At 35.8% G+C, this 17,603-nt stretch overlaps 1 protein-coding gene across 5 annotated transcripts in view; it reads left to right on the plus strand.

Moving 5' to 3' along the window:
• Positions 1–4,932: 4,932 nt before the first annotated feature.
• Positions 4,933–17,603, plus strand: part of LOC149807708 (ELAV-like protein 3) — a 52,089-nt gene continuing 39,418 nt past the window's right edge. The window contains exon 1 of one of the 5 annotated variants that reach the window (XM_089969611.1): positions 4,933–5,232. Coding sequence is in view for 4 of the 5 variants with exons in the window: in XM_089969589.1 (XP_089825715.1) it covers positions 11,678–11,785 (108 nt within the window). In the remaining variant the exon portion in view is untranslated. Of the gene's footprint in view, positions 5,233–11,466; positions 11,786–17,603 lie in introns of those variants that run through there. The other 4 variants (XM_089969589.1, XM_089969601.1, XM_089969583.1 and 1 more) reach the window with 4 other exon arrangements.

The raw sequence follows: 17,603 nt of genomic DNA on the forward strand, positions 1-17,603 counted from the left end.
GAGAGAGAGAGAGAGAGAGAGAGAGAGAGAGATCCGTTTTTTTTTTCTTCATTTGGGGATGGGGTTTACTTATCTCTGAATATATTTATTTTGTTGAATTTTCTAGCATTATTGATCATAATCTGAGTCTTCTCAAAAAGATTCCCCACCAACAATTTAAAGTCGACGTATTTATTCAAATTTTGAGGTAGATACGAGTCGGTATATACGCGGGGATTACATCGGGACTGTTAAATGTTATAGGCGTACTCACAACAAGATAATATCTTAACTACTGGTGTTGATCAAAGACGAAAACTGCAATTTCAACAAGTACAATATTTCATTTATAGCTAATTTCAAAATTAGTGTTGGTATCTGATTCTAGACTGCATTAGAAATGAAAAATGAGATAGGAATAAACATTAATAGATACACAGATAAATAAGCAGCGAGTTTTTTAATAAACGAATCAACACTGAAACGAATTACGTAGCAACACTATCGTGAACAATGTGCTCGTAAATTAAAAGGGTCGATCTATTTATTGATTTCAAATAAACTGAGAAATAGTGTGTGTCATTTGGATTTTTCAGGTAGCTTTAACAGTTTAATTCATAACGCAAAGATGTCTGCACTGTGGCGGTTTACAGTTATGTCTTGGGCATCATGCTGCAGATAGGTAACATCATGTCAAACCAAGTCACATTATCCTGACACCAGGCCGACTAGTCCTAACACTAACATCTTAATGCTAAACGTCAAGCGAGGCAGCTGTTAGCACCATTTTTATGAGGCTTTGGTATGACTCAACCGGGGTTCGATCCCACTATCTCCCGCATCCGAGGCGGACGCTCTCACCACAAAGGCCACCGGAGCGGCAAAATGAAAAACAGAAAGAAAAAGCAATGTCCTAACCTAGATGATTGATGTCATATATTCCTACACTGCACGTTTGGAACTTACTTGGCTGCTTCTCTGAGATTCTGAGATAAATGAATCATATTCCTCTGATGTATGTCAGCGCAGTAATTTCCAGAAAAATCACTCTCTGCCATAGCCGCTGAATAAGCGACTACTATCTGGCGATTGACAATTATCCCTACGCCGAACAACCTGGCGGATGCATATGTATGTTAGGAGTTCTTCAAAATAGTAGCACTCAGTTTACCGTGTTAATTTTTTCATTGCTATGATGATTTACTAAACTCATGCTGACATATATTTAGACTTTAAATTGAAGCATGTCAATTTCTTCGTAACAGGGTGTAATGTGTGCGTTTGTAAAAAAAAAGTAAATATTGCATCTAGTCGGCAGTCCCATAATACCTAACTAGAAGTGACCGGTGTTGAAAAACACAGGAACTTGTGAAGTTTGACAGAAAAATTCATTCGCGACTTTAAAGCTATTTCCACAAATCACACATCAATTGGGGATCGGAACATCGCTCGGCAATTATTTGAGGTGTAAAAAGGTGTGAGTGTGGGTGTGGGTGTGTGCTTTAGTTTGTTTTGTTTTTTGTTGCTAAAGCATTTGGTTTTGTTGTAGGGAATATTGTATGGTTTAAAATACTTAAATTATGAATAAGAGGCATAATATTTAAAATAATATAATCGTTGCATGAAAAGGTCAAAAACAGAGAGAGATTCTATAATACTTTGTCGGACGAATCATTCTTTTTTGTAAGTGGCGTACGTCAAGTAGAGTGTTTCATCGCACTATTTTTCATGTTTATTTACCATATCGGTTAGAAATTGATTAATAGTGGTTTTCAAGTTGTTGAAATGAATAGAGTACTTTATTCAGTAATACATGGCACTGGTCCAAATTACATACGTACATATAAAACAAACAAATAGACGAGGTACCTATAAAAAAAAGTAAAAATAAAGCAAGTAGAAGTACTTGCATTTTCATAACAGTTTTCCTTTCTCAACATGCGTTCAAATACAGAAACAAATGTAAATACTTCACACGAATGAATGTAAATCTTGGACAACAGCAAAAAAAAAATATATATATATTCCCTTGTCCAAGATTTACATTATTAGACCTGGGCAGAAAGTGCTGATCAGTTTAATATAGTGTGATACAAAACATTTGCACGTGTAAGACAATGATTAATGATATTAGTAACCCGGAGGGAATTGTGTGTATTATTAAATAATTTGGTAGCAGACTAACTAAAAGGTGAAGCTTTATATTGTGAGTCTAATAATGTTTCAGACTAAAGCTTAACAATGTATATATTGGTATACATGACAATGTCATACAAGGTTTAATATTCTCTATACCAGAAGGAAAAAATTGTTCACTTGGATGAAGAGACTTTTTCGAAAGTTGAAAATGACATTGCAAGTTTTAAACCCTTGGAACCAGATATTCATTTCTTGTTAGGATGAGATTTCAGTTCTTATACAGCCAGGAAATGACAACATAGACTGGATAAAAATACAAAAATTAAATATTTCCTATTAATAATATTGACTGTGCTACAGACAGTGTACCCCCAAGGAGATAAAATATGGATGCTAAGGAATAGCCATCATGAGTATGCTCTTCTCGAACTCCACGGAACTTAGAAAGGTTAATGGACAAAAACGTTGGATCCTATGCATGTCAGTGTAATAATTCTATATGTTGCGTTGATTATTTTCTGGCAAACAGTCAGTTGATTGAGGTAATCAAACGAATTGTGTCATATCAAGGTTAGAGTCAATACATATGCCTTTAAAGGTTACTCTGATTCTTGATGTCAAGTGTAGTTCACTGGAAAAAAGTAAGGAGGATGGTAGTAAGTCAGAAGAATGCGAATTTACGTGCTTACGGGAGCATAAAACTCGGGGTGGGGTGGGGGTCATACTTACATGATCTATTTAATTCTCCCATATGATGGGGTGGGGTGGGGGTCATACTTACATGATCATTTTAATTCTCCCACATGATCCATATTTTGAAATCTTCATAATAAGATCGTTGATAGGACAATATAATCTTTAGGACAAACCAACTGCAGCTAGATCTGGTATGAAAAGAGTGGTCAAGAAATGTCCTTCTCAAGTGCCAATGTCAGTGTTGTTGTTGTTGTTGTAGGGTTTAACGCCATTTTTCAGCACACGATAGGCTATACATGGTGGCCAGTATTAATGGTGGAGGAAGAACCCGGGAAAACCCAGGGAAGAACCACCGACCCAGCCTATTTTGTGCTGAAAAATGGCGGTAAACCCTAGAACAACAGCAACTACAAACTAGGCTGGTCTTTGCTCTTAAAAGTAGGGATTCTTTAGCATTTTCGAATTTACTTCGATAGAGATCATGCACGGATTACAACAGATTTCGCAGCTAATTGATCTGAGCATTTTCAGGGTAAATTTAATCCTATCATTTGATGTATCGTACTCCTCGAATAATACAACATAGGACGATCTTGTTGCATATATTACTGAAAATAATATAAGGAAAGAAATAAATGATACGATATCAGGGAAAGCTACAGGATGTGATGGTTGTGATATTTTGAAAGAGTTTAAAATTTACGCTCTACCATTATCCAGTTATTTGTTTCATGAAAATGTTTAATGTCTCATACTTTCCCCAAAACTGGTATATATTAACAATTGTTCCCCTTCTTAATAAAGGTAACCAAAATTACTGGAATAATTACAGAGGAATAGGTTAGTTAGTTAGTTTTTTTCGTCCCATCTGGACATAAGGCTGCAGCTATCTTCCGCCATCTAAACTGGTCTTGAGGAATGGCTTGTGCCTCGCCCCAGGAAAGTCCCATCTCTTCCAGGTTGGTGATCACTATCCTTCACCATGTTATCTTTGGTCGTCGTGCTTACCAGCTGGTGTCCAACTGAGAGCTATCTTGGGTATCCATTCTTGGAGCATCCTCATTACGTGCCCGAGCCATTTGATGCGACGCATCTAGATCTCTAGGGAAATACATAATCTGAAAATTTATATTGTTCACATTTGAAATTTTGTAAATATTATATTTAAAATTTTGACACAACAATTCTGACCATAAGGTTGTAAGCCTCTTAACTCTGCATATATTGCCAGCCCACTCAATATATAGGTTTAAGCTATTTGAAACGTCAGATAATTGATTACCAAAATTGTAGTATAAATGCAGCTCTCTTGGCTTGAGGGCACAAATAGTACCTCTACAACTGGACTCATTAAGAATTAATAATGAGTTATGATTTTGGTGAGGCATGGTATAACCAAGGACATAGGAATAAGGAGACATATATAGATATATTAAAGTTAAATTTTCGACAATAAATATAGCATATTTTATGTATTCTGTATTCATATATTTAAATGATCCCTAATGTTGCTATATATTGTGACACCATTTACAGCCCTTGTAATTTTTTTAACATGGCTTTAAATGAAATTTTCTATGTCTACACAGAACGCTTATTGTATCTACGGTATTTTGCCTTCAAGTTCACGAACTTCTGCATTGAATTGGATTTCTTTTTTTTTCATTTGTAAACCAGTCTACACGTGTGACCTGTCGTTTTAAGTGCGTTTTTAGCCGATAAATGTAGTCGGTAATACAATATATGCGCATATGTTTCGACTGATTTACCTTATCTTACTTGTATTTATCTCACATAACATAAAAGTTTAATAAACATCATATCTTACATTCATGAATCTGCAAAAAAACCCAGTTCAGTTAAACGATTTCCCGCCACATTTCATTCGACCGTTTTGCCATTATTCATTACGCAATATTATATAGTTCTGTTCGTTGTTACTGTATTCTGTCTCGAATGTTCGATTTGAAAAATGGAATAATATGTTCTTTGTTATATAAAATATGTGTTGTATACTTTAAGTTAAAAACAACAACATGTTATCAGACAAAGATAATTATAATAATTTCTGAAAGACATATGACGTTTTCAACCCTTCTTATGAATATTCAGTTATTTTGGTTCCGATTGCCGATCAGTCCAGTTTGAGTTTGTAGTAGCTCGATTATATACAAGCCTTATTTCCTTTCTGTTATTCTTTTTACTAGTTTCTACTTATGTAAGTTTCATATTTATAGGACTTCTGCGAACCTGGAATTAATTTTCAACAAAATTATTTTGAGTCTGGTCTCTTTTATTCATCGGATTCAGTGCGCCATCTTTTCCTTGGTTGCTTCGATTTTGTTTGTAAAATTTTATTTTGGAACACCTTGAATATTCAGGCTGGAGAGCAAGAAGTGGCATACGCGTTTTTCAAAGGTAAGTGCCTTTTTTATATACGTTGCTGTACTTGACAAATTACTGCATGCCAAACTGTTATTTCTCGGTCAAAGCGATGCTATTATTAGCCTGTCTTCAATGCCAGACTCGCACTACACCATACATGCTGCAGGCATATGGCTACGTTCATATTACGGTAAACGTCTTGACACTACGAAAACAGGGCATACAGGTTTACCATACATACAAACATCTGCCATTCTCTGAATCTTTCCATTGTTATGGCTGAAAAGTTGGAGGATAAATGCGGGTAGTGTGGTGACAGACGGCCGGATCTGTAGTGAACAAAGCGTGCCTGGCACGCGCTGATTTAGGACCTAGTCAACCGAAAAACCATAGACCTACATGAACCCAATGCTTGATGATTATGTTTATTTTAACACTGCTAATTGCAAAGAAAGTTTATTTAAGATATCTGATTATGTTTTTGTTTCTTCTCAAAAACATCTAACTTTAAAATAAGCGAAGGTAAAATCGTAGCATAGATATAGCATGTGCCAAATTTTCAGCGATCAGAAAATGCAGTCAGGTGTAACGAAAACTACTAGGCAATAGTCTGGGCGAGGTAAAGGGTTTTGTACAGTGGAGAAGAATGGATATGTGGATATTAGGTAAATGAATTCAGTGGAACACAGGCACTGCAACAGCTGCTGTTCTCTCTCTCTCTCTCTCTCTCTCTCTCTCTTGCAAAAACAGAACTGAGGGCAGTTCTAACCTATTGTTTTCTGTACATCCAGATTTATCAGCTAAAGTTTGAAATTCTTTGTGTTAATATAACTTAAAACTAGAGTGGTGTTGATGTCAGAAAAATATTTTTCTGTTCTTTTTTTTTTTTAAAAAAAGCAACAATAAGTAGTATTTTCTCATTGCCATTCTCTCTCAGTTGAAACAGCTGAGGACAGTTCTAAGCTATTTATACGTTTTCTGTGCATACATATTTATCAACTAAAGTTGGAAAGTCTTTATTTGTGTTAATATAACTTAAAACTAAACTGATGTCACAAAAATATTTTTTCATTTGTTCTCAGCTCGTCTTTAAAAAAAACGCAAAAGTAAGAAGTATTTTCTCATTCTCTCTCTCTCTCTCTGTCTGTCTCTCTCTCTCTCTTTCTGTGTGGATCATGCTTGCTTTCCTTTTTTTTAATGACAAAATTGCAATAAACTTGATTACCCCAAAGGCAAATAAATGCTTGGAGATCAGTGACGTAGCTATGATGTCAGTAATGTGATAAATGCTCGTAGAAACTCTTCTTCAGTTCATGTTAAAATGAGAGCCTTTTCAACATTTCAGAAATTATATTGAACTTAATACAACCAACGATTCCATATATATCGATAAAGGAATTATTTTTTAATAGTGGCATTAGCAACACATTTGTTACTATCATTTATCGGTGACAATTTTGATGATTTTGAAAAAAAAAATTGCATTTTAGAGTAAAAAAAAATATATAATTTTGTGAAATAGTATTTATAGTGTATGCAATATCTGCGGCCTGTGTGCATCCTTGGAAAGGACGCTTAGCACCCATTTCCTTGGCGTGATATATTCAAGACGCAATTACATGTATAGTTACTTTAACGTCCATATCTATATTCGTATCGAGTCTTCAGAAATATGGATACATCGAGATAAATATACCACGGAAATCTTTTCTTGAAAAGAAGCGTTTGAATGTTCAATAACCTTCAGGCGTTCGCATACATGAACAGATGACGTTTAAGAGTTGGATTTTTACATTCAGAAAATGTTTTGATGGAAAACCTATTTTTAACCGCACAAAGGATGTAATCAATGATTATGTTTATTCTAGCAAGGCTTCTTTGCATGTTTTCCAAATGTCGGTGTTTACAAGAATATTACAATCGGTGCTTCCATGAGATTTGTCATCTCATCAGAGCCTATGTACATACCAGCGATAGTAAATTCACAACAAATTTCAGATTCAGTTTCATCAATCGCTAACAGAATCACAGAGACGCAAAAAATAAGTCTTCAGAACCAAGAAAATTAAATTAAACAAACCCATTTGTAGAACTACGGGACATTCTTGCCAGAACAAAAATCTCTTCCTTGTGGATGTACACTTTGTCCAAGTAGAACCCCTTCAGCACTCTTCCAGAATGAATGCTTAACTGTAGTGTGTTTCAGTTCCAGTATTTTTTTATTTTATATTAAAAGTCGCAGTGGCTCAAAGGTTAAACGCACCGAAAACGCGACCAAAATGGTTCGGGTTATAATCATCGCATAAACAGGCCGATTGCGTTGGACTTTAATGTCTGATGGCAAAATGCGTACTCCAGCTGCATCAACCCAGTATAACCTCTCGAGTGCTGATATGCGGTAAAAGCACTGTCAGTCTCTCAAATACCCAGATGCATTTTATCTGGAATTTCCTTGTGGGTTGGGGTGTTATTAGCACCAGCCAATTAATTTCCTCCTATTATTCCAGTAAAACTATACCTTTAGCCCTTAAGATACCATATTATTTATATATCACAGGATTTTTTTCTATACGATAGAAGGTTTTTCCAGAAACAAAAAACTGCTTACCCGACTCGCCTGCTCTATAAGGATCATACGTACATTAGTGTTAGCGCACCCTTCTGTTTGTTTGTTGTTGTTTTGTTGTTGGGTTTAACGCCATTTTTCAGCACGCGATTGGCTATACATGGCGGCCAGTAATAATGGTGGAGGAAGAACCCGGGAAAACCTGGGAAAGAACCACCGACCCACGAGAAGCTACTGGCAAGCTTTCTCACATACCCACATTAGCCGAATCCGAGACTCGAACCCACGCAGACAGCGGTGAGATGGCAGTGATCCGTAACGAAGAACGCTTTAGACCACTCGGCCACTCGGGGCCCCCTCTGTTTGTTTGTAACCCCACGCCACCGTAAAGATTTTAAAAACGAAAAGCATAAATGATATTTAGAATGGACAAAACTTTGTCATTTCTTGCATTGATTTATTATTTCTAACCTGATTATAGGCAAGGGGTCCCCAAAACTGTCGAATTATTGGTGATTCAACACAAACAGAAGCTCCCGATGTAAACAGGCAGAAGGATTGCTCGCTGCCCATTTCTGGTTTATAGAATAGTCTTTTTTCAGTTAAAAACCATGTCGTCTGCGTCCGAATTTGGTAATGTCTAGTTTTAATATTTTGAAAACAAATTGCACAAAGAAATAAGAGGAAGAGATGTAAATCCAACCTGTGCGGAATTACTGAGGTTTTCAAAGACGGTGAACTGCTTCTCGTGTTGCATGAAAACAGAGACTAGCCCAAGCAAATATGGCGACCGTGTTGCTAAAGAAACTCCCGTTTAATTCGAAACGCAAACAGGTTGTAGTGTTTAGGCCCCCTGGCGACGATCAGGTTAGAAATTTAAATCAATGAATGAAATGAGGAAGCTTGGTGCATTTTCTTTTTTTTATACCCTTGATGCCTTATGTTTTTAATATTGGTAAGGTGGGATGAGAATACTTCAATAAACTTTGGTAAAACTCTGCAGCCGTTACCAGTATTCTTTTTCCATGCAAACTGACTAAGCCAGATTGGGGGGGGGGGGGGATGCGCAACTTTTTGGTGGTATATCAACAATGCAGAATATTCCTGGCGAATATTATAAGAAAACAGTATAAAACAAAGAAATTGTTACAGAAGCTGCTGTCAAAGTAAGAGCCGATAATTTCTACCTGGTGTAGTGCGAGTTCGATGTCTGAATTAAATGGACTTCGATTGAGGCCAACATTACCCCATCGTCGCAAACCACGGGCGATAATCGGCGTATTCCCCATAATCATGTTTGGCTTGCCTGTGCTTACGTCATCAACACACAATGTAACAACCTCCAATGCATCAATGAAACTTCGCCTTTGTGATTAGGCATTTTTAACGTAGCTCACACAATTTTTCAGTCATGTTGCTACGATGTCTGCAGTGTGGCAGTTTACAGTGATGTCTAGCACTGGGGCATCATGCCGCAGACATAAAGCATGATGTCCCACCCAGTCACATTATCCTGACACCAGGCCGACCAGTCCTAACACTAACCTATTAATGCTGAACGCCTTGCGAGGCATCTGTTAGTACCATTTTTGTAAGTCTTTCATATGACTCGGCCGTGGTTCGAACCCACGACCTCCCGCATCCAAGGCGGACGCTCTAACCACTACGCCACCGGAGCGGTCGAAACATCGCTTTTTATCGACCGATAAATGAATCAGTTTGTCTTGTGTCCGCTAAAAGTCAAACGCCCACTGAACCAAGTCGAACAGGTTACGTATTAGACAAATTATTATCGAGGTTTCACCACCACCACCACCACCCCGTTTCCTATGCGTACGTACATTATCACATCCCCCCCCCCCCGCAAGCGTATACATTTGGGTTTTCCCCCCCCCCCCATGTGTAAGTACTAAATGGACAGCCCCCTTTTGGACCAACTGTTTAATTTTCACCTGGACATTCTGTGCGCGTTTCTTTGGCACGTTGATTAATAGTCATTCGCGGGAAGGAAAAATGCTTCTTTTATTTCTTTATTTACTAAATATTTAAATTTTATTTCCAGTTTGCAGCACACACACGCACACCCCAAAACACCAACGAAAAACTTTGGAAGCGACAATTTAGATTTGGAATGTGTAGTAATGGAATCGTGATAAATGAAGATTTTTAAAACTTGTCAGAAATAAAATCAGTGATTATTATTCGAATCTATGGAGCAATATGAAGTTGTATTTTAATATGATTGGGTTTCATGATACGTATATGTACAAAAAAAAAAAAAAAACTCAAAAGAGTCTGACCATTCTTCTACCACAGTGCTATTAAGCCACTAAATTGTTACTGCACATTCACTCGGTTATCCATTCAGTCATTTTGAAAGTTTTATGTTTCTGAATATTTTTCATGTTTAAGTTTCTCATGTCCGGTCTGCAAATGTTTAACACGATCAAAGCTTAACCCAGTATCAGTGGATTGAAACGATCGAGTACGCGTCATTTATCTGGATATGACACGATTCCATCGAGTTTAATCTCCATTGGAGGAGGAGGAATTTTCCTATTATCTCCTAAATTTGCTTGTCATTATTGAATATAACTATCAGATTGTAAGGCACGGTTGTATGCATCATTAATATGTACGGTTTAATTCGGCAATAGCATCCTTGGTTTTTTTTCTTCTTTTTTTTGTGTATGACAGATGTCAAAGTCTAACCTTTAACTGAGCAAAATATCATACTGCTGGTTGGATTAGAGATCAGTCTGTGTTCTGAGACAGTTTCTTGTAAATGAAGTCTGCATTTTTGTCCTCCATATTGCTTAATTATTGCTTAGCCAGTGACCTACATTTTCAGTACTTTGTATCGCGCTTAATACAGTGGGTATTTAAGAACGTATCATCACAAAGTATACGAGACGGTACATACAAAACTGACGTTAGAGTATTAACTTGTTTGTACCTATATGTAAGGTACACGTGTGAGTGAGTATGTGTGCGTAAGATTCCATCATCCTTCATTCAAATGTTGGATGTTTTTTTTTTTAGCATATATTATAATACAAGATTTCATTATTAAATGGTGGTTATTCTATTCCGTCATGATATGTATTGTGAACATTTTATTTGTTTGTTGTTTTTTGTGACCATATTTGAAATAAAGCCATATGACTCGACATGTTGTGAATGTCGCACAGCTTTCTTGCTTAGATAGTTATAAATAGTAATTTGAGGACAGTTGTTTGATAAATTTGAAAAAAGCAATCTCGAATGTTGTTTGTGAAATATGGCAGTCAACCATCTGTTTCAGTGTAATGTTATTGTATCTAAAAAATATTAGTCCCGCACGAGGTTTTGTTACAGAACTGTACACATCTCGTTCCCGTTGTGTGATCTACATAAAGAAATAACAAGCTTTACACTCTCGGGCATTGTTCTGGAATATTGGTATTGATTCACTCTGACCATTGATCGGCCAACGGTACTATAACTGGGATCGATATAACTGGATATTTAGTATTTGTGTCAAAAGCAAACTCGTTTACTTTAAACGATTCGTTCTTTCTTTCTTTGTGTTTTATTTTGTGTTTTTGTGTGAACTGTTCCACACGTTATTTGTGATATTTGAACGCTTTGTTAAGGCACACTTTTATTCTCAACAGCCCAAGGCAGTTGTCTTACTTCTGCGTGGTGTCAATCACCGGCACGTGCCGCAGTCGGAACAATTTGATTGGTCGGCTTTAGCAGCTGGAATCAATTGGAAGCTCCCTCTCATTGAAATATCGGAGTTGTAAGGTCATATGGGGAGTTTCGTCACTCATTCATTCCGTGTACATTTCTCGACTCGGCTGCTGTGCAGTACTCAGGCTGTGCTGGAAACTGGATCTCTTGTAGACGGAGGCCACGATATTAGTTTGGATGTTGATAAATTGTGTAAATCTTGTAGACGGTAGTGACAAAACGGTCAAAATTCTTCCCTTGAGCAATATACCGTTTGTCTACCAGAACCCATTTGCACACATGCAGGTTTGTATGGATTTTTATATTTTTTTTTCTTCTTGAGGCTTTCATCGATTTTGTGTTTTTTTCTCCATTAATTTTGTGATAACGCGTATTGGTGAAAATAGCTACCGTAAAATCTGATGTGCTATAATTTGATTTTTGTGAGGGATTTAAAGGAGCAAGGACTGAACCATTAGTTTGGTCTCAGATACAGTTTTGTTACTCTAGTTAATTGTATTTTGAACAAAATTTCTTCTATTCACTTTCAAGATGACCTATAATTTCACGTAAAACCAACAATGTAGTATGGACCTTTTTTTTGTATCAACTCCACACAAAGACTAATAGATGATCTGAACAAAGCTTTTTGACGCTCCTCGCATTCTTGATAGCTGCAGATGACTGGAGTTTAACGCCAGCTGTTCCAATAAAACATGTTTTGTGCCGACGAGTCCACTTAAGGGAGCTTCGTTTTTTTTTTAAGATAGTTCTTTTTTATATATAAATAAACTCAACAAAGGAAAACTGAAATTATGACAAAGACCAGCCTTAATGTAGCTGAAATATTTGAAGGAAAAACTATCGATCTTAATATTGGTTGGAACTGTTAATGTACGCGTTGTTCTCTAATTCTGTGTTCGTCAAATTCTCATTTACATTATTGATTTGTGTGTCTACATTATCCCAGTATCGATCGAGGCGATGTAATATCATTTTCTGGCTCCCCTTTTGTTCCCACCACTCCAGATGGTGCTGTGTATAACCGACTCTGGTTTGTCATGCATGATTCGCTTTTGTATTCATGTACACTGCACATCAGAGCCAAAGATTTTTTCTTCTTGTTACTCCATGTTTTTAAGTCCAGATCTCTTATATCCACCATTTCTTAAATTATTTTAAATTTTAATGCGTAAACTTTGTAGTATGATCAATATTTAAACGCTGGAAAAATCAAAAAATGTTTGATTGACTTAAAATATTAAAATTGTAAAATTGCACAAGATTTGAGACTCCTTTTTTTTTTGGTGCTCATTCACAATTGTGTGCAGGTCACATACAAAGTACTGCTTGCCAGCAAAATGTTAAGATTCTCTGGTTGACAGTCACTTTTTCAGCACCATTTATTTAATGAACACTATAATTGTGTCAAACCTGATTAATGAGTGTTGTTAAGGAGGGAGAGTTTCAACTTCGTTTGTCTGTCTTCAAAATCTGCTCCCTGACATTACTGGCCTTGCTGCCCACAATGACCTCTTTGTGTGTGTATCATTTATTCTTTTCTGTTTGGCTACTGGAAAGTGATAACCAGGTTTAATTTCAAAACAACTTCATGGTCCCTTAACTCAGTCTTGGCCAGTTTATTCAGGTTCCATTGAACAAACAATTTAAAGATTAATTACTCAGTAATGACCAACATGGATACTACATTGTACTGCAGTAGCAATTGTCTACTCTTTTGATAGCACTGTTTCAGTTATATAGCCTTGGAGTAAAGGAAAAAGAAATTGTCAGCACCATGTTTTGATAATTATGTCTTATTTTTCCTATTGTGTTGTAGTTATGGATTAAATGCTGTATGTGTATGTGTGTGTGTGTGTACATATATATATATATATATATATATATATATATATATATATATATATATATACACACCTGTGTTCAAGTCAAGTATACCTCAGATAACATAGATGATGATCTGCCATCAAACACTGCACTGACAGATCATGTCTTTGTTGCTGGACCTGCAGGTTACTCATAACAAACAACAATGAGCCATTTGCATAATGCAGCCATAGGTCCTGGGTTTATGATATTTGCAGTAGGATCTGACACGAGTACATATGGCATTTAATGTACTTAGACTAATGACCTGTTGTATTATTACATCCCGCTGAGAAGAGTATACCCAGATTTGTAATCCTATAATGTTCTGACAGATCACTGTCTTCATTGGTATGAAACTTTAAGTAAACTAGAATAAACCCAGATCTTCCAGTTTTATGTAATGATTTTCATGACTTGATCAAAATTAATTTCCTGGATTGCTGGAAACAGTATTTCATCAGTCAGTTTTGGAATTAACAATAAATGAATTTGCTGAAGAAAAATGCAGTCTGGCGTTTAAAATGCATCATACCATTTTGGTCATTGCACCGTGCCTTTTAGTTATTTGTCTTCTAATGAGCTAAGGAAAAACTACATTACAATGAATTTCAGCTGTTGAGAGTACCTTGATTATGTTATATTTTTTTTAAAATTTTTTTTAACAAATAAACTTATTTAATTTAAAAAAATATAGAACAAACAATCTCAAATGGACCAAGTCCAAAGCATTCAAACTCACTTTGGAATTGACTCCTTAGACAGGCATCTTGTACAGTTGAACTTACCCATAACAGCAGTGACTACCATGATCAAATTGATGACCATTCCCACTCTGGGAAGATGTTAGTGCAGGTGCTTTATGATATATTTATAGTTTTTTTTCTTCAAAATAACATTATTTTGGACTTAAATATTTGTATATGATAGCATCCATTTTAAAGTAATCTATGTACTACCAGCAGCTATCGACTGACCATTTAATTGGGGGAAGGCAGCCGAACATTTTCTCTCAAGCTCGGATATTTGTTTCTTTTACCTCAGAACATTTGTTTCAATTAATATCATGGATATAATAGATTCCACCCTCTAGCAATCAGAACAAGAATCATTTCATTGCCCCACCTCAAAATGTAATGGTCAGACTGTTAGAATGTAGTGCACATGATCTGCTGTGCTCATTTGAAATCACAGTATAATGAATGTGGTATAAATTATGTGCTCATTTGAAATCATGGTATAATGAATGTGATATAAATTCTGTGCTTATTTGAAATCACAGTATGATGAATGTGATATAAATTCTGTGCTCATTTGAAATCGTGGTATAATGAATGTGGTATAAATTCTGTGCTCATTTGAAATCACAGTATAATGAATGTGATATAAATTCTGTGCTCATTTGAAATCATGGTATAATGAATGTGATATAAATTCTGTGCTCATTTGAAATCATGGTATAATGAATGTGGTATAAATTCAGTGCACATTTGAAATCACAGTATAATGAATGTGGTATAAATTCTGGGCTCATTTGAAATCACAGTATAATGAATATGGTATAAATTCCAGTTTGCAAGTACATGTAGTAACAAATTGAAAGGTTTTCCAGAGAGATTTCATACATTTTATTATTCTACATGCAAGTCAGACAAGCTAAACACCCCCTCCGTTATTAATCATACCCCCTGCATATACAATGCTGGCAGTTTCTGTTACTGCTAAGTGCATTAAGAATTCATCACACAATCATTACTTCTAGCTATTAGTTTTCATCTACCAATTATCACTTGGTTACCATGGTGATACACACTTGATGCAGGTTTTTCCTTATCCTGGTGTAAATCATTTGGAATGTGAAAAATTCAGGCTGAACATGAACTGCCCTATTTTAAGTGGACTGCATATCAAATAAAGACTGATCTTGAATTTCATATTGTTATGCTTCATATTTTGTATTCAAAAAGCAGCATCGTAGCTAAAAAGATAAGAGCATAACTTACTGAAAGCATATTTCAAATGAGGTTCTTTAACAAAAATATCATAGTACTTGTAGAGATATTAAAGAGATATTTAATATTCAGTGCCAGAAAATAGAATATTAAAGGAAATGTTCTGGTTTTTTTATAAAGAACCCAATAATAGTCAGGTAGTGACTTGTCCCATGTGTCTCCCATTCATTGTTATTATTTGCAACTATTTAATAAAAACTGTTTGACCAATTTACGCATGGTTTAACATTTTACAGGGAAGTATCTGGCATCCAAGGGGTTCAGTTTTGTTCAGAATGTATCAGTTTATCATCATCCAGCAGGACTCCTAACAGGATTTAGCAACATGGGGCCAATGGCCCCCGTCACATTTTATAAAGTGACAAGATCAGATTTAGAGATATGAGGCCAATCATATTCACCATTTGTAAAGGAACTTGGTCAGATTTTCATACATGTGACAGGACCAGGACATCATGTCTGTTGAAATCAGTAGACTAGCTTCTGAGTAAGTGGGATTTTTTACCGACATATTTTATCAGTTGGGAGAGTGCAAACAAAACAAGCGTCTCTTTTGCCATAAAATGTATTATCTTCAGTATTGCAGCAAAAGTGTTAGCTTTAAAGATAAAGCAGATTCTGATGGCAAATGTTACGATAATTAATTCATCGGAGTCAGGGTATTGCCAGTTGAATTAAAAGAAAGAGTTCTAGACCTGATAGTTCACTCCTAAGATTTTGTAAATGAAATCCACAAGCATTTTTTGTTTCCTTCACAAATTCACGCAGGTGACCACAGATGACAATGATTGTAATTATTAAGTTGCACACTTAGCAGGCTCTAGGTGGTTGTCTATCAGGATTTTGACATGAATCACTATTTATCAAAGAAAAAAGAATATCCCGATTCTGTCAGCATTAGAATGTGGCAATGACAGTACTTTTGATTCAGTGTCACACAAGACTTTCAAAGTGGGTGCGTTTGTTACAGAAGAATCATTGTTCCTACGCTGTTGCCTGATGATATAATTTCTTTTCCGATGTAGCCACTTTGCATGAAACCACATGATATCAACTCTGGACCTCTGCATCCACTTGAACTCTGAAAGCAATTTTTATTAAATGTTTCTTACAATACTCACATAATTTCCCATTATTGTTTGTAAACCCCTACAAATTTTGGAAGCATATGGCTTCAAAGATATAAAAAATGCACAAACTTTGATCATTTCATTTATCAATTTATAATTTCTAACTTGATTGTTGCTGTGGGTTCCCAAACACTGTTGGCTTGTTGACGTTTCAAATGCGTTTCTTTTGTAATATGGTCATATTTGCATGGACGGGTCTTTATTTTCAAGCTAAAGATGTGATGTAGTGCACTGTCTTTATTCATCTCCATAATTCTGTACATTTTGAAGTTACGTTTCTGTGAATGTGTACAAGAGCTTTTCCTTTTTATTTGTTCAATTTCTTTAGAGATATTAAAACTAGACATTGCAAATATTGGGTGTAGATGACAGTTTTTGCTGATATAGACTATTATAGAAACCAGAAAAAGACAGTGAGCAGTCCATCTGCTTATTACATTGAGGGTTTACATTTACTTTGAAACACAGATAAGTTGACGGTGTTAAGGACCTCCTGGTGAAAATCAGGTTAGAAATTATATATTGGTGGGAATAGTTTAGAATTGGGAGGAGGCATAAATTTGGCATTTTGACATGAATTGATTTTTTTTAAACACAAGAGCTGCCCTTAAATATACTTTTTAAAATGTCATGAAAAAACACAGTTAAACTAGACAAAACATGAACATGTTAAAGTGTTTTTGCCTAAATCATTTTTGGTCACTCACATCTTTGTATCTCACTTCCACCAAAGGCCAGCAGATTTTTCATCAAAGACTCACAAGCCATCAGGGGCCATTGTTGATATCTTTATTACTTATAATGACCTTGTACTACCCAAATTACAACAATAAAGTAATCAATTTACATCTTCTTGTTCACATGTCAGTCTTAATCAGTTAGTTGGCAAGTGTCATTGCACTAGTGGAATAGTTTGTTAGACTGGTTGTGATTTAGTAATGTGAAAAGTAAGCCAAAACTTTAAAATAAAATAAACTTCAGTTTTCAAAACAATACATTTCAGCTATAAAGCACTGGAAGACGCCTTGAAAATAGTATTTTGTCTTACTGCTGGCAGAATCACATGTATGGATCCAATTGGGCCAATGTTTCACT

The sequence above is a fragment of the Sinohyriopsis cumingii genome, chromosome 1 (assembly GCF_028554795.1).
Source record: "Sinohyriopsis cumingii isolate HCF-2022 chromosome 1, ASM2855479v2, whole genome shotgun sequence".
Classification (NCBI taxonomy): domain Eukaryota; kingdom Metazoa; phylum Mollusca; class Bivalvia; order Unionida; family Unionidae; genus Sinohyriopsis; species Sinohyriopsis cumingii.